Source organism: Bactrocera latifrons, unplaced genomic scaffold, assembly GCF_001853355.1.
Source record: "Bactrocera latifrons isolate USDA-ARS-PBARC rearing strain unplaced genomic scaffold, ASM185335v1 scaffold_291, whole genome shotgun sequence".
Taxonomy (NCBI): Eukaryota; Metazoa; Arthropoda; class Insecta; order Diptera; family Tephritidae; genus Bactrocera; species Bactrocera latifrons.
In genome coordinates this window covers 1-25763 of record NW_017536530.1, presented here as the reverse complement: position 1 = coordinate 25763, position 25763 = coordinate 1, and the positions used below count along the sequence as shown (strand labels likewise).

Genomic DNA, 25763 nt, shown 5'->3' with positions numbered 1-25763 from the left:
CAGCCTGCAATTAGTTAGAAGGAAGTTACTTTATTCCTATTTAATATAAGTAATCCTTTTAGAATATTTAGCTCCATTTCGCTATTTTTTGCGTTTTTCTAGTTGCACCCAAAATCAACTTCCATTATTCGTACGTTCGCGACCGCATGTTTGTCGCTAACATATTAAAAAATAAGTAAGGAAGGGCGTCACCGAACATTTTATACTCTCGCATCAAATACCGTATTTGTGTAAAGTTTTATTCCGCTATCATCATTGGTTCCTAATGTATATATTATACAGAGAAGGCATCAGATGGAATTCAAAATAGCGTTATATTTTAAGAAGGCGTGGTTGTGAGCCGATTTCACCCATATTTCATTCATGTCATCAGGGTGTTAAGAAACTATTACATACCGAATTTCATTGAAATCGGTAGAGTAGTTCCTGAGATATGGTTTTTGGTCCATATGTGGGCGACGCCACGCCCATTTTCAATTTTTAAAGAAAGCTTGGGTGCAGCTTCTTTCTGATATTTTTTTCGTAAAATTTAGTGTTTCTGGCGTTTTTTGTCAGTCGGTTAACGCACTTTTAGTGATTTTCAACATAACCTTTGTATGGGAGGTGGGCGTGGGTTATTATCCGATTTCTTCCATTTTTGAACTGTATATGGAAATGCCTGAATGAAACAACTTTGTAGAGTATGGTTGACATAGCTATAGTAGTTTCCGAGATATGTACAAAAACCTTAGTAGGTGGCGGGGCCACTTTTCCAAAAAAATTACGTCAAAACATGCCACTCCCTAATGCGATCCTTTGTGCCAAATTTCACTTTAATATCTTTATTTATGGCTTAGTTATGACACTTTATAGGTATTCGGTTTTCGCCATTTTGTGGGCGTGGCAGTGAGCCGATTTGCCCATCTTCGAACTTAACCTTCTTATGGAGCCAGGAAATACGTGTACCAAGTTTCATCATGATATCTCAATTTTTACTCAAGTTACAGCTTGCACGGACGGACGGACAGACGGACAGACGGACGGACAGACATCCGGATTTCAACTCTACTCGTCACCCTGACCACTTTGGTATATATAACCCTATATCTGACTCTTTTAGTTTTAGGACTTACAAACAACCGTTATGTGAACAAAACTATAATACTCTCTTTAGCAACTTTGTTGCGAGAGTATAATAAGAATCGAAAGATCCTACCTTTTGCACCAAGGAAAGACCTAGCAGAATGCTATCGAAACATAAAAAAACTTAAGACAAATTCATGTTTTCCTTGTTTTTTAAACTTTAAATGCGTGCGAACGTAGGTTCGCGACCGTTGGAAATGCCCATATGTTAAAAAAAAAGTTTTTTTGTTATAGTTTTTAATTTCGTATTTGGGATTACAAAATAAAAAATAATAATTGAAATGTTAGTTCAATTGTTTTTTTAACGCATAATGTATTGTCCGGGTTGCAAATAATGCGTTAGAAGAACTAACATGCCGTTTTTATACTCTTCAACATTTTGTAACAAGGTATAATAGTTTTTTCCCCCAACGGTTGTAGGTATCACATAAATATAATCGAGATAGATATAGGTTTATTATATATATATAAGATCACGATGTAACAGCAAACATAAAAAAATGCAACAAAAATAAAAAATGCAGATACACGTATGTACAACAAAAAAGCAAAAGCAAAATGACGGGACGAATTGAAACTCGGGTGACTGTCTGTCTGTCTTTTCGTTCTTGTAACTTGAGTAAAAAATATGATATCTGAATGAAACTTGGTATCCGCGTTCCTTAGTCAAAAAAATTACGAGTTCTAAGATGGTCGAAATCGGAACACTGTCACGCCCACAAAGCTGTAATTTGGTACAAAGGATCACAGTAGCAAGAAGCACCTGTGGGCAAACTTTTTTGAAAAAGTGAAGGCTCCCACGCCCTCTAACAAGTTTAATTTACTTACATATATATCTCCTAGCCGAGTAGAAATCTTATAAAAACTCCCACTTACAGTGCGAAAGTGGATAAAATCGAAAGATAACCCTGGTCACTTCCCATTTAACGGTACTGTTCAAAACTACTAATGGCGCAATAAATCAATAACTAAATATGCCAGAGACATAACATTTACATTGGAGATGGCATGAGATTTTATAAGACATGGGGAAAAAATGGACGATGGGTGTGGTACCATGTATGTTGAATAAAAAATATTTTAATAGCAATTTCGCGATGGTTGTAGGTAGAAATATAAGTAATCTGTCTACATAGGCAGACAAGTTATCGAAAGATCCTAAGCCAAACTCTGTGGGGCCGATCAGCATGTACGAAGAATGGATTCATTGGTTTCTTCTTCACGCAATTTGGGGTCAAATGAAAACGTCAAGCCAAGCCACGTGGCTCTTTATATGTATGATCTTTCCAACGGAGTGGAGGTCTTCCCCTTCATCTGCTTTCACAGGAAAGTCCATTCGGACGACATGAACGTTCTATTTACTGAACTATCTACGTATGCTAATGGCGTTATATAAACTATTAAAAATCTAATTTAGATGACGGGATTAAAAATTGAGAATTGAAGATTTTATTTTTTTCCCTGTATATAAGTAGTTCATCGTTCCATTATCTGCGGTATTCGCCGTCAAAGGACATTAAATCTTCCGCAAACCTTTGTCTCGTGAACTCCCGTTGCGGTCTCCTCGATTACTACATAGTCCATGCTTCTGCACCATAGAGCAAGATGGGAGTATCGAGAGGATTTTTCTTTTCGATTACTTAGTCAGCAATTGTTAGCTTTTGTGTTAATGCTGGTTCCAAGAGAGACGAAATTATATGTAACTTTATAGACATGACTGTCAACAGCAAGAAAGGAGCCAAGATGAGCTGACTGCTGGTTTGATGTCAGGAGGTATTTCATATTTCCCCTTTCACCACCAGTTCCATTCGCTGCAAAAAGCATAACTAATTTAACCTTTTAACTCTGAGGCTCTTATTATTTTCAGTTTGAAGAAATCGCACAATAAAAAGTCGTCCAATTCGAAACCTCGTTTGGTGCCGACAAGCTCGGGAAAATCGTTCCCAATTTTAACTGCGCTTCTTGTATTGCCCAGCATCAGTTGGATAAGTTTTGCTGGGTTAAAGGATGGAGCCATGTGAATGGCTGAAGTATACGCAAATGAGAAAGATTTTTGACTGCCATTCACCTGAGTGCGGCCAGAAATTATTCATATGATTGTAGAACTTACGACCTCCGGTCTTACACCAAGCATCCCCCGGGGAACCAACAAACATACATTTTTCAATGAGCTGAATTGAGAGAGCGAACCTGCTGCTGTAGTGCGTAATGCTTGGGATCCGCCATAAATAAATGCTCAATGAAAAATCGAACAAAGCCTAGGATGACAATAGATTAACATAATAGCAATTATCTCTGTTGAAATCACGTTTGTCCAATTAACTACCGTTCTTGAGCCCGCGGAAATTTTTTTCATCCGGTTACAATAATTTGTTTTTAACACAATGTCGTTTTATTTTTTTTTTTTATTTTTTTTTTTACACATATAATGTACGTATAAAATTTACTAACGTTAATATTTTGTTTGTGAGGTCCGATTAAATAAGTTCTCTACGCTGCCACGTAGCAAGCCGCTATCCAGATTATGTAGCGCTTTCTCTTTGGCATCATCGTCCAGCACCGTCTCCGGCCAGTATTCCATGTTTGTTGAAGCTCTCATTTTGCGCAGAGACTCGGCTATATTCTCATCAAGCATACGATCCACAATGCTTCCCTGTTGCAGCATTTGCCGCATTTTTAATTCCTCCGTACGCATGTAATTGCGTTGCTGTGCCATCGAATCGCCCGCTGCACCATCATCATTGGCAACTTCTTCGTCATTGTTGCTATTTAAATATTGCGCCAATTTCTCACGCTGATCGCTCATTTTGCATAGCTCACAACGCTTTTCCAAGAGACCCGCCTTAAATTGTTGCAATTTGATGCGTTCCTGTGTAAGAAGCATACGTTCTTGTGAGAGATTCACCTCCATCTCGTCCGTTTCCCGCATTCGTTTCTGTAATAGTTGTAGCTTTATCTGGAAATTTTGCTCGGCAGTGCGCGCTTTTTGTATCGCTTCTTGGGATTTATGTTCAGCCATACGAAACGAAAGTGTTTCCTGCTGTAGTTCATCTTCCTTGGCTCGAAGTGTATTCTCTTTATCGATAAGTTCACGTTTAAATTGCTCCAATTGGCGCAACGACTTGTGATACCGTTCGCGCTCAACATCCGCTTGACGGGCAGCATCTTGCGCCACTTTCATGACTGCGTCCATTTCTAATCGTTGCTTCTCCATATCATGGCCGGAATGTAGCTTCTGCTCTGTCTCGATCTTGGTACGCTCCAAATAGAGACGTGCTCGTTCCTCTTGCAAATCCGTTAAAGCACGTTGCGTTTCACTTAATTGCCGCTCTTTGAGTTCCTCCAGACGTTTCTCATCACGGGCTATTTGTTCGCGTGCAAATTCTTTCTCTTTTTCAAATGCTGCCTTCTCGGCCTCAAGAGTGGCCATCTGCTGGCGCAGCATCCAATTCTCGTCTGCCGATTCTTTAGACAATTTTTTTAGTTGCTGCTCCAAACTGCTAACCAGCGTCATGAGACGTTTTTTTTCTTCATCCGCGGATTCTTCGTTCATCTTCAAACGGCGTTCAGCATCTTCAAGTCGTCGTTCACGTGCCTCTAATTTCTTTTCCTTTTCTTTGTGCAGCAGCTCCAGTCTTGATTGCACGTCATCGCGCAAGCCCTGCAAGCCGCCACTTAGATTTTCCAAGTTGCTTGAGGCAGCCTTCAACATCTCCATATATGAGCCATTCTCTTGTACAGCGGCAAACTCAAGCATTTTAGCCTGTCGCACATTTTCTAGCATTCGTCGATGTTCTTCTCTTAACATTTCTATGTCGTCCTCATGCGATTTTTTTAGCTTACGCAACTCATCTTCCTGATCCTGCTTGAAGTTGCCGTAGTCGGTTTCGTATTCTGATTTCAATTTTTGTTTTTCGCTTTCCAATGTACTTACTTTTTGTATGTAGTACTTCGAAAGTTCTTCCACTTCAGCTCTTAACCGCATTTCGATTGAATTTGTGTGGTTTTCGACTACTTCCAGTTGTTTCTTATAGGAACGTTCTATCAATTCAATTTCACGCTCATAGTTGGCCTTTTGACTTGTCACCAGCTCTTCCAGACGTAGCTTTTCCAATTCCAAACGCTTGATATCAGCTTCATGTTGTAGTGTTTCCAGCATAACGTCCGGCGGCGAGGCCGGTCTACTGCGGCTATGACTCCGACTACGACTGCCGCTGTTATTACGATTGCGGCCTTGCCGTTCATCCAAAGTACCGCCGGCGTCGTCAGATTTTTCCGGTGTGCCATCTGGTGATCCAATGCGCTCGCCCAAGTTGTCAGTCTCTGGCGCTAGTTTAATTGGCGGTAATGGCATAGAAGTCGGCAGCATGGCAGGCTGTGTCATCAAAAGCTGTATGTGTGTGTTGATTCGTTGCTGTTGCATCTTAATATGATCCTCCATTTGCTGCTGACGCTGTAGTTGTCGTTGAACTAGTGCCTGGAACTGTCGCTCTTGTTGTTGTAGTAGTATTTCTTGCTTACGCTGCATTTCCAGTAAAGCGCGTTCTTGGTTTTTCAACTGCGTAGCCAATGCCAGTTGAGACTCCTGCTGCTGCAGAGCCGTGTAAGCGTTCTTCATTTCCAAATTGTGGGTATTTAGCAAGAGTATATTTTGCGCCGTATTATCGTCTGTTGGGGCAGAAGTCACAACTTGTGGCATCAAAAGCACGTCTTCATGTAAGTCAACTTGTTGCTCTGTGGGCGCCTGCATCAGATTATCTGGCAACTTCAAAATGTCTATAGTTTCTCTTGCGGTACTAGCAGTGGTGGTAAGCGAAGTAGTTGTTGGCGGTTTCGAAGTGCGCATTGGTGACTCTGTTACATCAGCCTTACCAGCAGCTTCCGAGTCCGTGGTCAAGCCAAGCCAGTCTGCTGTAGTGCCACGCTTTTTAGCTTTAGGCGTAGACATACCCGAGGTAGAAGGTTCTTTTTCCCGTTCTTTGGTGGAACCAGCAAAAAGTCCTAACGGATCGGTCGACATTACATTCGACGCACTGGAACTACGTCTTCCCGCCGATGTTTTTGGACGTGGTTGTGTTAACAGCACATTTGAAGTGTCGGTGGTGGTGTCTGTTGATTGTCGCGATATAGTTGGCTTCTCTGTTTCACGACGCACAGTCGAGGGTTGCGCAGTGGCGGGCCTTTTAGACTCTTTAATGCTTGTGTTAGCAAATAAATCATCCAACAAATTCAACTTACTGCCGGCTTTTGGTTTTTGTGGATCGAAACCCAGATCATCATCGTCGTCATCTTCTAGCATATCTTTGGAATATTTTTGTTGCTGATTGGTTGTGCGGGGTGTACTTGCAGTTACAGTTGTTGTTGGCACAGGTTGGCGTGCTTTAGGCACTGGTAAAGCTCTCGGTTCACTTTCTTCTTTAATTCCAAACAAATCATCTAATTTACTTTTACTTTTGTTCATACGAGTTGTGGGCCGTACGCCTGTCGGATTGTCGAAAAAGCTGTCATTATCCAAACTGTTGTCGCTCAGCAAATCAGCCAGGGGATCGTCGCTGAAATTCATATCTTTCAAAAGCGGTCATTAGTAAGTCGATTACAAATATTATAATTATAATAAAAATATTTTTTAAAAACAAATTTACTTTAGAAAATTTATTTAACTGTGCGGAAGTGCTGATATATTTACAAAGTTAAAGATGGCAGCACTAGCTGGCAAATCCGCTCATCTCTAAGTAAAAGCGAATGAAACTGCGCTGATAACTTACCAAACGGTTAAAATGTGCGTTACCGTTCTTTTAATATGTTCTGCATTTTGAAAATTACTAAAACAACTTTGTAAATAAATTTTACAAAAAACTTCACCAAACTCGAACAGCAGCCGAAATTATTAAAATCATGAAATATGTTTGTCCAACGTTAAAATAACCGTTTCCTAGCAACGTTTGAAAGCTACCGTAAATTCTATTCAATTGAACACACTCAGCGCAAAAATGTACATACAGTGGCTCGGCAAATGCAATAAACAGCTGTTTAACCTACAAAAATAATTTGTAAATATTACGAGTTTGCTCCTAAGGCAACATAAAAAATTAATTAATATTTACCTTATATATTAAGTGTTATAAAAAATGTTAAGAACCTTACACATATTAAGAACACATTGCAAACGCGCGTGCCGGCTACGCTTTCAATCCACAAACGGTAAAAATGGTACAGACGCCGGTGAAGCAGCGCGAAAACGGCAAAAGTCAACTCTATATTATTTAACTGCTGGAGGCATTTTCGTAGCTGGTGCCAGCTATGCCGCAGTGCCACTATATCGCATGTTCTGCCAGGTGAGCAATTCTGCGATTAAACATAATGTGTGTAAATAACTTCGCTACCGCAGGCATACAGCTACGGTGGCACAACGTCGCAGGGGCACGATGCCGATAAAGTAGAAACGATGCAGAAAATCGAAGACCGTATACTAAAAATACGTTTTAATGCTGATATTGCTGCGTCTATGCGTTGGAACTTTAAACCGCAACAATATGAGATCAAAGTTGTGCCTGGAGAAACGGCGTTGGCGTTCTACACAGCGCGTAATCCCACAGATCACCCAGTTATTGGCATTAGCACCTATAATGTGCTGCCATTCGAAGCTGGTGCATACTTCAACAAAATACAGTGTTTTTGTTTTGAAGAACAGCAATTAAATCCACATGAGGAGGTATGTTATTGCTGTTGTTTTAATTTACAAGCTTAAATATGAAATTTTGTTGTATCTTGTAGGTGGATATGCCTGTATTCTTCTATATCGATCCGGAATTTACGAAAGATCCGAAACTGGAAAATGTTGATACGATAACATTATCATATACTTTCTTTGAATCAAAAGAAGGCTTGAAATTGCAAATGCCTAGCTATGTTCGTCCCCATGTAGCGTAATGCATATTTGTACTATTGTTTTAGCATATTAAGCATGAACGTCTAATAATACTTTTTATTGACTGCCGCCACTTAGCACTGTTGTAAATAAAAAATTTAAATTAATGCAAAATTAAAAAAAATAAAAAAAAAGGTTTGAAATAATACGAACAGCAACCCTACATTAGTTACATTTTACAAGCCACTGTAGCAGAAAAACAACACATGTTTCCATTAGCATATCCCATTGTCTTCCGTAAACCGCTGTCCAACAACAAAAGCACTGCTACGATTTGTTTATGATAAGAAACGTCATATTTTCTGTTTGTGTCTGTATGCGGGTATGTGGTTTCTGATTGTTAGCGTCTCTACAAAGTAAAGTGATGCCGCAGCAGTCAAGTAATTAAAACTCGCATATTAAAATAGATTTTTAACAGCCAACTCGCATATATCGTCTCAGAACGTTCTGCGCTGTAGTGGTGAACAAACGTATGGAATAAAGTGCTGTCAATTTTTAAACTTCAAACCGAAAATCATTGTAAAGCATCGTTGCGATTAGCTTGAAGATGTGCAAATTCGCCGTTTATACGCTGCTATTCGCTCTGAGCTCCTATTATTGCAGCGCAGTTGCGACACCGGAAACCGCCAAGCCACCGACGCAAGCTGTGCCAAGTATCGATGAGTTGTATGAATTGTTGCCGTCGGATTTAGGCGATGAGCCACCCACTGTAGTGGTAGCGCTTTTGGTACGCAACAAGGCACATATCCTACCGCTGTTCCTAACCTACTTCGAGCGCCTGAACTATCCAAAAGAGCAAATTGCATTGTGGTAAGTAGAACATATAAATTATAAGTTTCCACACACATTCTGATGTGATAATCATGCATGATAACATTTATCTTCCAATTGTAGGATACGTTCAGATCACAATAACGACGCGAGCACTGAACTGCTGCAGCTGTGGCTTAATAACACCGCAAACTTATATCACAGTGTCGATTTCGAGCATGACGACAGCGTGCAACGTCATCAAAATGAAAGTACACCGAACGATTGGCCTGCTGCACGTTTTCATTATCTCATAAACTTGAAAGAAACAGCATTGATTTATGCTAAGAAGATTTGGGCCGATTACATATTTGTAATTATAAATACATACACCATTCTTTCAATACATACCAACTAATTATGTTTTATGTTGATTGTGCTTTAATACAGTTCCTTGATGCTGATGTGCTGTTAACACACGCCGACACCCTAACTCATTTGACTAGTCTACGATTACCCATCGTTGCACCTATGCTACTGTCCGAAGGTTTGTACTCAAATTTTTGGTGTGGCATGACACCCGATTATTACTATCAACGCACCGACGAATACAGGGAAATCTACAATGTTAATAAGGAAGGTGTTTTCCCTGTACCAATGGTACATAGTGCTGTGCTGATAAGAGTGAACTATCAGGGCATGCGTTATCTAACATTCAATCGTGAACGGCTTCTTGAGCAGCAACAAAATGAGGTCGAATGGGCAGAACATGAAGGATTCACACCGTGTCGCCCGTACGATGGCCCCGTCGATGATATTATTGTTTTCGCTACATCGGCAAATTGTTCACGCATAGCAATGTTCATCAGTAATAAGTTACCATTTGGATATTTAATGCAGCCACTTGAGGTTAACGATGGTTTGGAACAAGACGTGCAACAGCTGATAAATATACGCGCAAATATCGTACATGATCAGGATGAGGTGGCGCCTGTGAATGCTTATTTCGAGAAATACATTACTTATCCGAATAAGTGAGTTCGAATTTCGATATTCGAAAAATAATATTTTTACAAATTTAAATTTTGCAGAACCAAACTCACATTGGACCATATTTACATGATCAATCTTGAAAGACGTCCAGAGCGACGTGCCAAAATGGAGAAACTCTTCCTTGAGTTAGGTCTAGACGTTGAATATTTTCCCGCCGTGGACGGAAAGTACGTTAAATATCAGCAGAAATATTATATTTACTTGCTGTACATTATTATATTGAAAATTCTTTCAGAAATCTAACCACTGAGTTACTAGAAGATATGGGTATCAAATTTCTGCCTGGCTATGAAGATCCTTACTCTCACCGTCAAATGACAATGGGTGAAATCGGTTGCTTTTTAAGTCACTATCGCATTTGGGAAAAGATTGTTGAGCGCGAACAAAATGAAGTGCTTATACTTGAGGATGATGTACGCTTCCAGCCATACTTCAAAGATAGCGCCATACGCGTGCTCTCGCAAATACGCAGCGTTGTTGAATATGATTTAGTGTAGTGTTTTTAAATATAGTCATATTAAATAAGAATACTTAAAATATCTATTAACCCACAGTTACTTTGGCCGCAAACGTTTGAAGGAAGAGAAAGAACCTTGGGTACAGAATGCAGAAAATCTTGTACATGCTGGTTACTCCTATTGGACATTGGGCTATGTTATATCACTACAAGGCGCACGCAAACTACTCGCCGCAAAACCGTTAGAGAAACTGTTGCCAGTCGATGAATTTCTACCGTTAATGTTTAATCGTCATCCGAATAAAACTTGGAGCTCTCACTTCCCGCAACGTGATTTGTTAGCCTTCAGCGCGGCGCCTTTAATACTCTTCCCCACACATTATACCGGTGAATCAGGTTACATTTCAGACACCGAAGACTCGGAGCTGACCTCAACGGTGAACAGTGATGTTAATGTGCATTTGAAGAGCGATCGAGAATTGGAATTCCCTTATATACAACCTGAGCAGGATGCACCCTCAAAGCAAGCAGAAGATGAAATATATGTAGATTTGGTGAAAGATAGCGAGGGTGGCACTTTCAATCAAGATTTGCATTTTTCCAAAACTCATGAAGAGTTTTGAGTACGATCATATGCTAACAGCATTACTTTAAACAATTAAGTTTTTATTATTATTACTGCCGCTTAAATTGCCATTGCTATATACGGAGTGTATATGTATAGAATTATGTATATGTGTATGCACCAGTGTGCATACATATCCTTTAAATGTGCCTTACTAGTTGTAAAATTAAGAACAAACGCAAAAAACCTATATGCTCCTTATACATAGTTGTAGTTTCAACCTATATATTCCATTTATACTCATAGCCGTTAACTAACTCGAATATTAATATTAATTATGTGCACCATATACTCGCTATTAATTAATATGCATCTTCAAAACGAAATAGTGAACGTGTTTAGCACAAAATTGTCATTCACTGTGCAAATATACGCCGTAAAACATGCAAACACTAAAAACTTATGAAATATGAATATATAATTTCTTCGTATGAAACAACAAGTGCGTCTTAGCGGTTTTCGAACGGGTTAATAGCTGTTATGTTGAGTGCTTGTTTGTGATTGAAAACCGGTTCACTTAACATGTTGTTAACAAACATAAACATACCAATAAGTTGTTCATTAATAGATTTGTTGTTGAATTAATTTAGTAGTTTAGAAACTCATGTATTTTCATGCATGAAAATTTTATGTGTCTAATGTTTCAACTAGTACTTTTTATTTCGAATATTTAACAGTCTATAAAGTAAATACTTATGTACGTGTCAATCATTTATTGGCCCAGCAGCCAAAGTTTTTATGCCAAAAAGTTTCATTTTAGAAAGTGTATGCCCAAAAATTTCCCAATTAAACCAATAAATAAATATAATTTTTACTTCAATACGAATATTTTTTATAAGCAGTGAATATCAACAATCATATATAACATTACAATAAATATAATGATTTGATTTGTGTTCATAAGCAAAAAAACTACCGCTACAACAACAAAACCAATTCATAAAGACGGAGAAGGTTAACTCGTGCAAAAAAAACGAATATTATGTAAATTTCTTTGCGACGACAATAAAATATTATTCGAGGAATGCTATATTCCAACGTGTCTCGGGCCTCGAAAAACTAGATGAATCATCCCCAATTAAGAATTCATCCGTTATGGGATATGTGGAAAACATCAATCAAAGGACCGAAACTACATACTTATGTATTATTGTATTAGGGATAGAAGGTTTAGAACAAGGTATAGACCTATTCCATTTAATTCAGCGCTAAACCAGAGAAAATAAAAGATTTGTATGTTCTCAGCATGAAATTATTGTAGATTTCCCAAAAGTATGCTTCCATTAAAAACAAACGCTGTACATTTGAATTCTAGCGATCGTTCGCCACCTGCTGGTAGAACTCAGCAACTACACTCAAGCCAGTGATGGCGCTATAATAATTTCTCTCTGTGTTGGTGAGAGCGTGTCGATAAAAAAGAAGGAGATAGCATGTAAATTTGTTAGCTATAACACTTTCTTATTATTATAGGTCTCTGATTATAAATGAGGTTGAGTCAAACGTGCAAAACTGTCATTAGTATAAAGGTAAAAAAAATATTTTCTGAAGAAACAGAAATCGTTGAAACAGAGAATTTTACTGGGCGAACGTGTTCCGAAGAAGACGAAGAATGTCCCATTGAAAGAAATTCAATGGTCATCGCTCTCTAAAATTATCCATATTGACTACCTGCAGTAGGGCGCAAGGATCACAGAGCCTTACAATACCTGATTATTATACTCGACGACAAATTACAGAAAATTACCGTATTTGGGAAAGCAAATTGTGCTCTTCCGTCATAATAAGCCGCCGACTAACGCCGCTGTCGCCAAGGAAAAATTTTTCAAAGTATCTGCTACCATTTCTTTACAGTGCAGACCTCCAGAAAGTATTACTTCAGATGCTTTAAAAAAGTTAGAGCATCAGCGGTTCAAATGGCCCGAGTGGTCTGACAATCTTTTAAATTTCAATAATCATAAGAAGTTACTTTTTCACCGTTCTGTGAAACTGCGCAGATTTTGCTAAGACATTTAGAACATTTCTCAAGATGTTATACCACCTACTTTCAAATTCTTATATGTATAATACATATGTATATTTTTTTGTAAATATATTTTTATATTAAAATAACACACTATTTTCGAATATTAATCGTAGAAATCGAACAAAGTTAAATATGCTTACTAAAATTTAATATCTCTGAAAATTTTTGCAGATCGGACCACTATAGCATATGTATAGCTGCCACCCAAACTGACCTGTGATAAAATCCAGATAAAGATCTTAGAATAATATATTTTTTTTTTCTATAAGTAGTAATGTAAAAAAATGTAAAGCTGTAAACATTATCAGCACAGCTGAAGTTAATATTTTTCCTTGTTTTATTGATTTTTCGTATAGTAATCATTCTCGAATTAAAAAATCATAAATCTAGAGTTGTTTTCTGATTATAACTATCGAAGTTGTAATGTAAAATTCACAAAAATTCATATTTATAACAAATGTTTTGCATTAATGATTTCTCAGCACGATTCTGATTATATTTTCTATAAGTTTAACACCTGCATACATATGTGCATACTTACGTATACATGCAGAGTTATACTAAAAAAATGCAACAAATAATTCAAACTCAATATTATTTATAAAATTGTGCATAATTATAACACACTTAACACGCTAACAGATACTATGTTTATACTTATAAATCATTTTAAACAATATTTGTTTTTTATGAATACTGCCGTTGGCGTCTGTCAACAATTATAATATCCATTAATCTGCAACTATTAAATTAATCGGCAAACCGCGCACATTTTCTATCCTCACAAAAAAGCACACATTTACAACCATTTATTGCTGGCAGTTACATGCGAGCCAAACGTGCATTGAATTAATAAGAAATAGGGAAAAAAATAAAACGAAAGAAAATATGACATTTCATTTAACACGTTCACAAAACTGTTGTGCTCACAGCATGACTCGCTCCTATTGCGGCGAGTAGAAGAATAAGTAAATATAAATAATGATAAAATGCAAGTCACTTTAGGTATATGGTAAAATGCTATTGTTATTTTATTTGTAGTGCAGCACCAAGCAGCAACATTGCATTTATTTGGTGCCTAGGTCAATGCCGTAAATGTAGTTTGACATTGACTTTGACCGCTGCAATAACAAGCTAAAAGTGAATGCACTGTGAAAAGAGTTCGGAAAAGTGATACGTGTTTTTAGCAAAATGAGAACGTAAACAAAAACTAGTTTGGCTGCAAGCCAAAGGTGCACAAAAGCAAATACCACTTGAAAGGTATGCAATTATGTTGGAAGAAGAATAAAAACAAAATACAAATCAGTATTTACATGTCACGTCTTGTTCTTTGGTAGATATTACAAGCAGTAAATCGACTAAAGACTTAAGCAAGGAACTTTCAGCCCTAATAACAAGTGGTATTTACACTTATGTGCGTATCTTAAGTTTAACCGATAACAAGCAAATAAAAATGTAAATGAAAGATGCACAGCACGCGAACTAAGGATTTTATTTACTTGGAATTATAACAGGTTTCTAAGCGTAATTGAGCAGATAATAAAAATACACTGTGCGAATTTGTATTTTTTAAAATAATTTTTAATAATTTGCTTTGGTGTCGTCTTTTATATAAAAGTAAAATGATTAATTTCTTCATCATCTAAGTTTAATATGGTTTATTTATTGCAAAGAGTTGCGCTTTTAAATAACACTGGTCTACAGTGGTTCTATTGCCCTAGATATAAGATCGATTTTGAACATAGTTATTTGTGCCCCAGTGCATGAAGCTATTAATGGCTTTGCAGATTAATTTTTAAAACGTTGTTTTCATTTTACTAAAAAAAAAACATGAAACAAAATAAACAAAAACAATGAAACAAAATAACAAAAATCTTTGTAATGACAGTTTTATATTAATTTTTATATATATTTTATATTAATCAAATTGCTTTAAGAGCCTTTTATGAGCTTTTACTTTTATAATTTTCTCATTTTTTCTTTTCTTTCTTTCATTTTTTCTTCTTTTCTTTAATTTTTTCCAATCTTTTTTTTAAGGACTAGCAGTAATCTTCCATCATATGACGATCCAACATTATTGACACCTTTCAATCATCAATTTTAGATTCTAATTGAATTATGCGAAAATTTAGTATGTTAACATATGTTTCGCAATTTTTTCATAATTTTTACTTAATGAATGAAGCTTCAATTGCTTCAATTAACGGAACTGTTATTACTTTGATAATTACGAACTATCGAATATTCCACTCTTTAACTTTCCAAACTAAAACCGAAATTTTTTACCAATGTCACTAAAACAAGATTCTTCCACGTTCAACGCTAACTTGATAACGTATTAAATCATGATGAGTTCATTTATATATCCAGGCAAGGAAAAAAATGTTTTTGCAGAGCTGCGTAATTATTTCTCATATACAAATTTTACGCTACTTCCTGATATGGAATGATAAATAATACAGAGTAATTGTGAATTAATGTCCATAACAAGCCATTATATATTTAGCCGTGTCCGTTTGTCTGCTTATAAGCTTTTTTGAGATATCGACTTGAAACTTTGCAAACATTTTTTCAATGGAGAAAGCAACTTTTTGTCGGAACCGCAGAATTGATCGATCAAAAGCAAGGCCTTATGTGCTGAGTCATTTTCCGACCATATAACGGTAGTTAGAAGCATTTAGCAAGCAACTTGCTCATACAGAAGATCTCATAATGTAGAAACATTACACATTTTTAATTTCTAGATCTCGGTGTAATTCCAAATTTAATTTTCTTTATTTGCCATATTAATGGTTTGAAAGACAGCAACATAAATTGGAAGTAATCTAACCTTGACCTTTGATATTTTTTGTTTTCTAGTTTACAAAAAGTGTTGCATATACAAAGGGGTAGAATACAACGGAACATAATTAGAGCCAGATATTAACATTGGTTGAGACCGGAAATAACGGTTTTACGTTCAAAACCGGGTTTTAAAGTTGAAACGGGAAATCCATCCAGTCAATCATCGAAAATTTGTAGAGAAGACTTGCCTCCGGTCCTTGGAGCAATTGATTGCGTTTGACTGCTTCTGCATTTTTAGCATAAACAAAGGGGCAAAATGGTAAACCGGAATCGTAACATAATTTGATCCGGATGTTAGATTAGGTAATTGCAAATATTTATTTTTCATCATATTCTAAAGATAAGTTCGTAGATGAGCGTAATCGCCACGTCCATAAACGCTATTAGCCGAAAAGCTATAAAATACTATAAATAAGCACTAAATTAAGATATAAAACACTAATTTAGCACGGGGGTTCGAAGTAGCTAGGCGCTGTTGGCGTGGCCCCGTCCTGTAATAAGTTCAATGTAAGCCACTAAAACTACCACATCCAAATTCGCCTGAGGCAAATATTATATGAGCTCATACCGATTGTGTGATAATGATCGGATGATAACTTCGCTCACTCCCCATATAACGGTACAGTTAAAATCTACTAAAAGCACGATAAATCAATAATTAAATATGCCAGTGACATTTAATTCTACCCTCGATCTCATATGACGCCAATATGTGAGTTGTCTTAATAAAATTGGGAGAGCGTGTTTGCCTTATAAGGTTGTATATTTGTGCCTAAAATACATAAAACCGGGTGAGAAGTCGGCATAGGCCCTACTAACTAACAAGCTTTATGTACCTGAAAGTATCACTCCGGCTTTAGTCCGTGCAAGTTGCAAGAGTATGAAATGTTTGGTTATACCCGAACTTAGCTCTTCCTTAATCATTTTGTTTTTGCTTTTCTTCTCAATCAGACAAAACACAATTCGCATTTTTCTGAAATACTCTTCTTTAGACTGCTCTTACTCCAATGTATGGTAAGTAATGTGTAAAATCGTAGCTGTTGTTTTTGGTGTAGTTGAATGACACTTGAAATATAAGCCCTTTTGATAAATAAGTGCACTAACATGATAAAAATTATGTTTTTTCAATATACATTAGTGTGTTACAGTTTTATAAGCGTTGTGCATATTCACTGTTCTTGCTGACGTCATAACTGTACAACTTCTTTACCTATTTATCTTCGAATGTCGCTAGAAAATTTCAAGGGTTGTTTAGAAATTCTTCCAGATATCATAAAGTGCTATCTCATATTCTGCTAAACCACAGTAGTTGAAAGTTTTCAGTCAAATCCTCAAGTGCCCTATTGTTTACTACCAGACTTTCATTTACGTCACTAGGCCTATTTCAATGTAGTGCCACACACCCTTTCTAAAGCTCTGTCAAATCATTTTTTATTATATTTCCTTATTAATCGAAATCTTTAAAAATCTTGAAAGGTACAAAAAAGAAGGCGATCTTAATTTTAAAGTTGACGCGCCTTCTAATAATAGGCTAAATATTAATTCGGAAAAGTTGTTAGGCGCCCACAAGCTTTAAAAGCAAGTACTTATTAAATTCATCCCCATTTTAAAAAGCAAACTTAGCAAACGCATTAGATAATGTTATACAAAGTTTGCGTAGTTTATAACATATCCCACTGGAAGTAACGCTACACTTAACCTCAAAGATTATACCAAAATTTAGATTAAATGCCATACCATTATTTTCTTAGAACTAGTTATGTACCAGTCTTTGATTTACTCCTGAAAATCATATTTAAATTAGAATTACACTTTTTAATATGGTACTATTTTCGGCAGGCAATTTTGAAATCTCATCAGAAATGTTGTTAAAAGATACAATTACCATATTTTTAATTTTTCACTTTTTCGAGTAATATTATTGACGTAGCATCCTTCGCCTCTTCTCTCATTGCTATTAAGCTAGATCTACAATATATAAGTGTAATTAGTTTTATCATTAGTAAGTGAATCTTAAATGTACGAAAGGTGGAACTGAAAATTACAGAAATTAAATTGATTAAGCTGCTTTCCGTGAACGCATAAAAAATTGCATAGTAATACATATTTATTTGCTGATTATGAAGGCTGAGTACAAAACAAATAATTAACTAGTTATTATTTTAAAGTTGTACTTATAAAATGCTGATTGGAGGTGGTAATTTGAGAAACGAGTACCTGTTTTATGCTTTATTGAAATATAACGTGAATCAGGTTGTTCGATTCCGCACAAACAAGCTTCAGAGGAGACTAAGCTTCTGTAGATGCTTAAAATCAGAGAAAAGTTTACAATATTATTAAATATCTTTAAATTTAATAATATTGTAAACTTACTTACTTTGAAATTTAACTTTCGTTTAATTTGTAAAACTATAAGAATATCTGAGTCATTGTACATTGGGAAACATGGCCTTTCTTTCATTTGGACTCTTTCTCCTCAATTGTCCACCTTCGGAGATCCAGGCGATCCGAAGCTGACAATTTTGTCTTAGCCTCAAACCGTTTCGAGTGCGTGAAATTCTTATGAAATATTATATAAGAGTTTATTAGGTACCAAAACGGTCTGGTATTCTAAGCTGTCCAAGTGAGATCCTTGTTAGACCTTAACCTAAGGACTTAATTTTGACCAGTCTGTTTGGATGACAGTTACATTTATGGGTACAATATGAGCGTTTCACAGACAGACTCAGCTCGTTACACCGATCATTTATCTACATCTATATTTAATCGGATCACCGATGTTTCCTTTTGAATGTTAGAAACTTCAGGGCAAACTTAATATACTTTCGGGTTATACATATTAACTGTGCTTAGTTAGTTCTCTAACGTCATGCTAATAAAATCATAGCTTACTCCAACATTACTTATGCAGCTGAAAATAAGATTTGCGTGAATCTTAATTTATGCGGGGTCGATACGATTAGAATTTACGACAACTTCAAAGTAAAGATTGCTTTATATTTCTTTTTATACCCTGAACAGGGAATATTAAGTTTGTCACGAAGTTTGTAACACCCAACGAAGCATCGGATACCCTATAAAGTATATATATAAATGATCAGTATGTTGAGCTGAGTCGATTTATCCATATCCGTCTGTCTGTCCGCCTGTCTGTCAGTATATGTATACACGAATTAGTCCCTCAGTTTTTACGATATCGTTTCGAAATTTTGCAAACACCATTTTCCCTTCAAGAAGCTGCTCATTTGTCGGAACTGCTGATATCGGACCACTACAGCATATAGCTGCCATACAAACTGAATGATCGGAATCAAGTTCTTGTATGGAAAACTTTTGCATTTGACAAGATATATTCACGAAATTCGGTATAGATTATTTTCCAAGACAATAATGCAATCTCCGAAAAAGATGTTCACATCGGCTTACTATAGCATATAGCTTCCATACAAAGCGAACGATCGGAATCAAGGGCTTGTGTGGAAAACTTTCGCATTTGACGTCGTATCGTCACGAAATTCGACATGGATTACTCCGAAAAAATTATTCAGATCGGATTACTATAGCATATTGCTTCCATATAAAATGAACATATAGTTACTAAAAGAAATGCACCTGTGAAAGGTATATTAGCTTCCGTTCGAAGTTAACGTTTTTCCTTGTTTTTTTTTTTTTAATTTTTAGTACCTTCTATTAACTAAAATATGGTCATAAAAATCAACAATGACTCAACCTACGCTGAATTCAGTTTAATTGAACTTGTTATAATTGAACTTGAAGTACCCCACATGCATATGTACCTATGTATGTATAAATGCATGAAATATGCAGTTCACTGCATGAGCGCATATCTGTTGTAAATTTACGATAACTTGCACGTTTAGTGGTTTAATTCTAGCTTATTGAACTTGACCAATTTTTCGCAAGCCGGTAGTCAATGCAAACAACGGCGAATGAGTGACTGACAGCTCGTGCAACTGTAAGTGCTTGTGTTGCATTACAGACAACAGCACAAATGCAAGTCATCGGGATTTTCGATTTTTATAATTGAACAAGTGGGTTCGGCTTACCCAGTATATGCATATATTTACTGTAAGTTATTATTGTAATGACTTGAATAATTTTTGCTTATATAATTTTTCTCCAAATTTCATCTCACCGCACATATTCAACTATAGCTAACGCATTCACCCTGTAGACTGGTAGCTCATTGACCCATTTGCTCATTTACGGTAGTTAATATCGCTAAAGGCCAACTTTGTACGTCTAACTTCGAATTTAAATACTGTTTACTTTACACAGCTTCAAACAACGAGCTACGCGTGAGCGCATATTTCTATTTGTTTTAAATTTTCCGTTTAATTAAAAGCAAAATACAATGATATGTTTAATTACAAGCCTATTTTACTATGTACATACATATATAGCCATATAACCTTGTGATTAAATTCTTTAATGTAATACAATATAGCGCAAAACAAGCGTTCTCCAAACCAACCAATTATTGATTTAAAAAAACCGCAACCCTGCTTTAGTCTGCATATGGTACGCAAGATTTATAGCAGAACTGTTACAGCGCCCTGCACTAGAGTCTTGTAAAGTCACGTTTTTACTTCAACTTTGACTTTCAATGTTAAACTAAAGGGTAATCCAAGTAGAGATACTTCCTTAAATAGCTTCCCTCTATGGGGTCTTGAAAAGTTCCGAGAAGATCCGACGTTTTCGATCCCAATTATGTTCAGCGATGAGGCCCATTTCTAGCTCAATGGGTATGTAAACAAGCAAAACTGCTGCATTTGGAACGAAGACCAGACTGAAGATATTCAGGAAAAAATAACGGTTTGGTGTGGCTTGTGGGCCGGTGGCCTCATTGGTCCATATTTCTTCAAAAAAGATGCCGATGAGAGCGTTTTTATTGTTGTTTTAACGGTTATCTAGCCCCCCTTAGGATGGTAAGGATTATTTAAGTCGTCGTCGACGTCATCTGACGGGAGGCCTAAGAAATGTGCTGTGCTGGAAAAAAGGGTGCATGCAAAGAGGTGGGCAGTGTCATGCGAGACTCATTGCACGCAGGACATATGTTCGATATGTCGGAGTCTATTATGGACAAGTAGAAGTCCTTTCGTGGTCCGGAGTGCAGTGTTCTGACAGGTCTGTAGTTTCTTCATCTGTGTTCCACTGCTCCCAGGTGACCATATGGTGTGGCGTAGTTGAGGACCGGCCGGTTGCTTGCCTTGTAAGTTGCCAACAACGTTTCTTTGTCTTTTCCCTATGTGCTGCCGGCTAGCGACTTAAGGATTTCGTGGCGGTTCTATACTTTGGCGATAATCCCGGTCGTATGGAAAGTGAGGAGCATAGACTATCAAATGTTACACCTAAAATCTTCAGGTTATTGACTGTTGGAATCTTGACGCTATCGACTGCAATATTAAACTCAAGTCTATACTCCTTCGTCCAATTCGTGAATTTGGTCGCTGTGGATTTGGTTGGGGAGAGTGTTAGCTTCTGTGCAGAGAAGAAGCGAGAAAAGTCGGAGAGATAGCTGTTTACCTTTGAACACATGTCATCGTTTCCATTGCAACGACGTCAATTTCGTGCAATCATGAGCGTAGGAGGTTATGGAGACTCCCACTGGTGGCTATTGGAGTTTCGAGATGTAGAAGTTAAACAGTAGCGGGTAGAGGACATCAACTTGCGGTACGGATGATTGACGACCGCGCAGGTAGTTCATGGTCCACCTCTTCAGTTCTGAAGGGAATGTAGTTTTTTCGATGTCCTGATGTAGCGTTGTGTGATTGACTTTGTCAAAAGCTTTTAACAAACCCAACGTTACGAAGATCGTAGCGCCATGATGACCGACTATTTGATGCCTGAAATTGAAGCAGTGATCTCGGCGACATTTGGTTCACATCGCATCAATCAATGAATTTATTGAGAGAACACTTCGGTGAGATGATAATTCCATGTTTTAGTCCGGTCGATTGGCCACCAAGATCGTCTGACATCACACTGTTAGACTTTTTCCTATGGGGTTATGTAAAACCTGAAATCTAAAGTCCATTCGGACAATCCCGCTTCATTTCAGGCCTTGGAGCAAACTTCACGGGTATATTTCGAATTCGAAACGTTCAAACGAGTCGTCAAAAACGGTTTAACTCAACGGATGGATGATTTGATGTGGCCACGGCCAACATTTGAAAGAGATAAGTTTCAAAAAATAAATGCCAATGAATGTTCTTTCGAATGATAATTAACATTCTCCATTAAATTTGAAATTTCTGTGTTTTTTTTTTTTTTCTTTAGAAAAGTAGGGAACCTCGAAATGTATCACCCTTTGTATTTAATGCTGTTAAACTAAGCTTTCAATTGCGCATTTAGTTCGATACACATGCTCCAACTCCTTTAACCCGTCTAACAAATAAATTTTCAGAAGATCTGCACAGTAGGTTATCGAAGCGTACTTCTCCTTTGAACTAAAATTTCTGCCTGGCAGTTGTTTACTAACTTATTGTATTTAGTGGTGCCGACGGTGTTCGTATTGAAAGAACGCTTTTTTCTTCACAAAATGGGGCAATTCAACCAGAGAACTTAAAGCATACATATATACATATGCATATATATGCTTTAAGTTCTCTGATTCAACGTGAAATCAGCTCAATAATTTGCAACAGTTGCTCTTTGACCATTTTTTCCTCCTCCATGTAGTTGATGTTGATCACAACATGTATATATCAGAAAACTAGACTCACTACCTTCCTGACCGATGGAATCCTGAGTAAAGTCCACTACTTCGACGGTTCAATGGACATGTGTACCACGGTTTGCTGACAGTAACTAAACGAAGAGTGACTAGTTTTTTCCGCATTTTAATAAAAACAACTTTCATATCATTAATTTGATGAATAGATTTGCCACATCTGCGTTTATTTATATAATTATTAACTTAATTGCAAATAATACAGTTTATTGTTTTACTTCACAAGTATCACGTGTACAAATATTTTACATAAATAATTTTCCCTACAATTTGCTCATGGATTTTTATAAAAAGTAGTCTAATTACATTCTAATTATATTATCACAGGGATTAATTACATGACTAACTATAAACTACATATAAATATTTATAATTAAAGATTGCCGTTAATGGGTGACGAGGTGTTTGCTGTTCAAAGTCAAACTAGAAAATCTTTTGCGCTATTGACACGTGTCACTAAGTAAGGACGCGCCTCGGTGGGACAGCGGAATGTCTTCAATAAAGTAGGTTCATCCATAATACTTTTATTGTCTTCGTCTTCAAGCATATTATTCCAGAGATAATTGGCGCCTGTGAGAAAAGTAATTTAGTAAGGGAAATTTTTTTGTATTGAAAAAAATATAAAAACAAATATAAACACTTAAAAGATATATGCTTATAAAATATTCGATATTTTTTAAACAATTTTTTTGTGAAAACAAAATACATATATTCAAAAACTTACTAATCGCATGACCACGCTGACTCAAATGGAAGCAGTCCTCGGACAGAAATTTGAATTTCATTGCGTCATCGTTACTGGGAAAGAAATCTTCGAATAGTGTAAACGGCTGCAGATTAATGGTGAATGTCTTAAAAAAAATATATATATTTTATTACATTTTCAAAAATTTGTTGGAGTAATCTAAATAAAACTAAATTCATTACGCACCTCCGTATTAAACTCGTCCCTATTCACGATCTCTTTGTCCTTCGCAACCCAATCTTTCATCAGTTTTATCATTTTTACCAATTGCGGCTTGGGCTTACCCACTAAACAAGGGCATTCGAATGACAAGGTCGTATGACAAACGGGTGTTTTCGTACTCAAAGGCACGAGGAAATCCAATTTTGGCGATGGCACTACATTTATCATTAGACGTGGCACATTATCACGTAAATAACGAAAAGTCTTCACCATATTTTCTTCATGCTGCTTGATCGCATCCTCTGGTCGTGGCAGAAAACAGACGTCTGAACAAAAGTCGTTATTACCAATGAGTAGAGTGATAAGCTTCCAATCTGTGGTCATATTCACTTTCGGATCACGTGACAAGCGTTTGACTAGCACTTGCGCTTCGTAAGGTATATCACGTGACATGGCGCCCAACTCAGCGACGTTGAATCTGTGTTCAGAAGTTGGAAGAAGCAATTAATAAACAACAAAAATGTATCTAAACAAAAACATTTGAAGTATAAGTTTATCCAAAAAACTTCACTCACTTCGAACTGCGATCGGTGGAGAGCCCATCTTTCAGCGAGTAGCCATACAAGTTCGGATTGAATTCCTTCAAAATATTTGGCATCGTTAAATACTGTCGCCAAGTGCCTTGCCCACCAATACTCCAGACCATACCTCGATTCTCTACCGTAATGTGTAATAAATTTGTCGCGAAAATACCGTTACCAGCTGTTAGTGAATCACCCATAGCACCAACGATATCTATATCACCGGGTCGTAAACGATGCACCGATGTCGGGCGTGTTTCACTACGTTTTCCGGGTCCATTCAGCGCATCGCAGAAATTCACCAACGAACGCGCGCGTGTGTTGAGATTTTGCGTTTTCTAAAGAAAGAGGAAATTTAAACTTCCGAGTGACACAATTTTTGTAACTACTATTCACTTACGCCCATATCGCGCACAAGTTGTCGATTATCCGGATTGTCACCTGAACGCCCGGCAAAATTTAAGCCAATCAAACGTAGGGGTCGATACAAGTTTCGGAATGTGACATCCAACGAAGTGCGTTGTGTTATTACAGGGTGACAGTTGTGACACAGTAGTGCACAGAGCAATAGGTGGTATTTAATTGGTGTGCCCTGCATTTTGTATGTGGTTGTAATTGAGCTGGAATTCAAATATATATTGGAATTATAATCCTGTAATTAAATAATGTGATTTATACCTATAAATATATGTATATGTATGAAAATCCTAAAAACTTAGAGAGTGTGTAAACGAACAAACAACTTACATAAATCAAGTAGAATAATTTAATAAAATAAAGATACTGAAAATATTGGAATAAAATGTGTTCAAACCCTAAACAATCGATTTAAAAATGATACAAAAACAGCTTCAATTACATGGGGACTGGGAAACGGAATGCGATTAGGATTGTAATCTTCAGATCTACATTTAATCTTAACTCATAAAATGTTAAAATATCCCAACAATTAAAGCATCTCTATCATAGTACTAAAGGGCGTTAACAAATTGCCTATTCCATATTGAATGTAAGAGCCAGGGCCGGATCCACGGGGGGAACTGAGAGAGAGAGAACACTGAGATGGCAGCATTTTTTTCCCATAATCTGAACAAATTGCTTTGATTGGAAGGATATTCAGAGAATTTTCGAAGTTTCAAGACCGAAATGTAACACTGTTTTAGCTAAATTCTTGGGCAGAAAAATTGTGCAGCTTTGTAAGAAAAGGCAGGTACAAAGACATGATGACGTTCTTCAATTCACTGTCACCCTTCCAGAAATCGTTCAAATACTGACAAAAATAAGCGAATGGAAGAATATAACGATTGCAGCAAAAGCGTCAAATTTAGTCACAGTACTGTGCAACTTCAGATTTATTATTGGAATTTTTTGTTTCAGTGATGTTTTGTCACTGACGCAGCCACTTAGTGTTCTTCTCTTATGAATGGTCTATTCATAACAACATTGGGTGCAACACTGAACATGCGAAGAATGAACGCTGATCATCACTTCAATGCAATTTTTTCAAGTGCTACATAGATGGTTTAAAAATTAGGTGTTGAAGTGGAAACCCCATAATATGTGGTCATCAGAGTCATCGAAACAATCAACCATCTCATTGCAGGGATTCTGCATACATTCCACTCATTGACACGGTTATGCAAGAGTCAGCTGTTACCAAAACTTAACCTAAATTTGGAAGAAAAGGATTTAACTGCACTCATTGAATGCCTAATTAGA

General features: G+C 36.8%; 4 protein-coding genes across 5 annotated transcripts; 2 read left to right on the top strand and 2 right to left on the bottom strand.

Annotated features, from left to right (window-relative positions):
* Window positions 1–3565: 3565 nt before the first annotated feature.
* On the bottom strand, window positions 3566–6977 carry LOC108970236 (trichohyalin). 2 transcript variants are annotated; one of them, XM_018935508.1, is made up of 3 exons: window positions 6888–6977; window positions 6361–6687; window positions 3566–6312 (listed from the first exon to the last, which is right to left on the bottom strand). In XM_018935508.1, exons 2-3 carry the CDS (start codon window positions 6683–6685, stop codon window positions 3575–3577), a joined length of 3063 nt encoding a protein of 1020 aa, XP_018791053.1. In that variant the 5' UTR covers window positions 6686–6687; window positions 6888–6977; the 3' UTR covers window positions 3566–3574. The 2 variants fall into 2 exon arrangements, with proteins under 2 accessions (XP_018791053.1, XP_018791052.1); XM_018935507.1 differs by having other exon boundaries at window positions 3566–6687.
* Window positions 6978–7184: 207 nt separating this feature from the next.
* Window positions 7185–8148, top strand: LOC108970242 (cytochrome c oxidase assembly protein COX11, mitochondrial). Its single transcript, XM_018935513.1, has 3 exons — window positions 7185–7457; window positions 7511–7834; window positions 7897–8148. Exons 1-3 carry the CDS (start codon window positions 7251–7253, stop codon window positions 8050–8052), a joined length of 687 nt encoding a protein of 228 aa, XP_018791058.1. The 5' UTR covers window positions 7185–7250; the 3' UTR covers window positions 8053–8148.
* A 273-nt stretch (window positions 8149–8421) lies between these two features.
* LOC108970240 (glycosyltransferase 25 family member) lies at window positions 8422–11755 on the top strand. The gene is made up of 6 exons (XM_018935512.1): window positions 8422–8860; window positions 8945–9173; window positions 9251–9834; window positions 9892–10020; window positions 10089–10346; window positions 10408–11755. Exons 1-6 carry the CDS (start codon window positions 8598–8600, stop codon window positions 10931–10933), a joined length of 1989 nt encoding a protein of 662 aa, XP_018791057.1. The 5' UTR covers window positions 8422–8597; the 3' UTR covers window positions 10934–11755.
* A 10947-nt stretch (window positions 11756–22702) lies between these two features.
* Window positions 22703–24696, bottom strand: LOC108970235 (phospholipase B1, membrane-associated; the record flags this gene model as incomplete). The annotated part of the gene is given in 5 exon segments (XM_018935506.1): window positions 22703–23126; window positions 23281–23407; window positions 23488–23941; window positions 24039–24382; window positions 24445–24696. Coding segments are annotated over 5 exon segments (1275 nt in total). The 3' UTR covers window positions 22703–22974.
* Between the last annotated feature and the right edge of the window lie 1067 nt (window positions 24697–25763).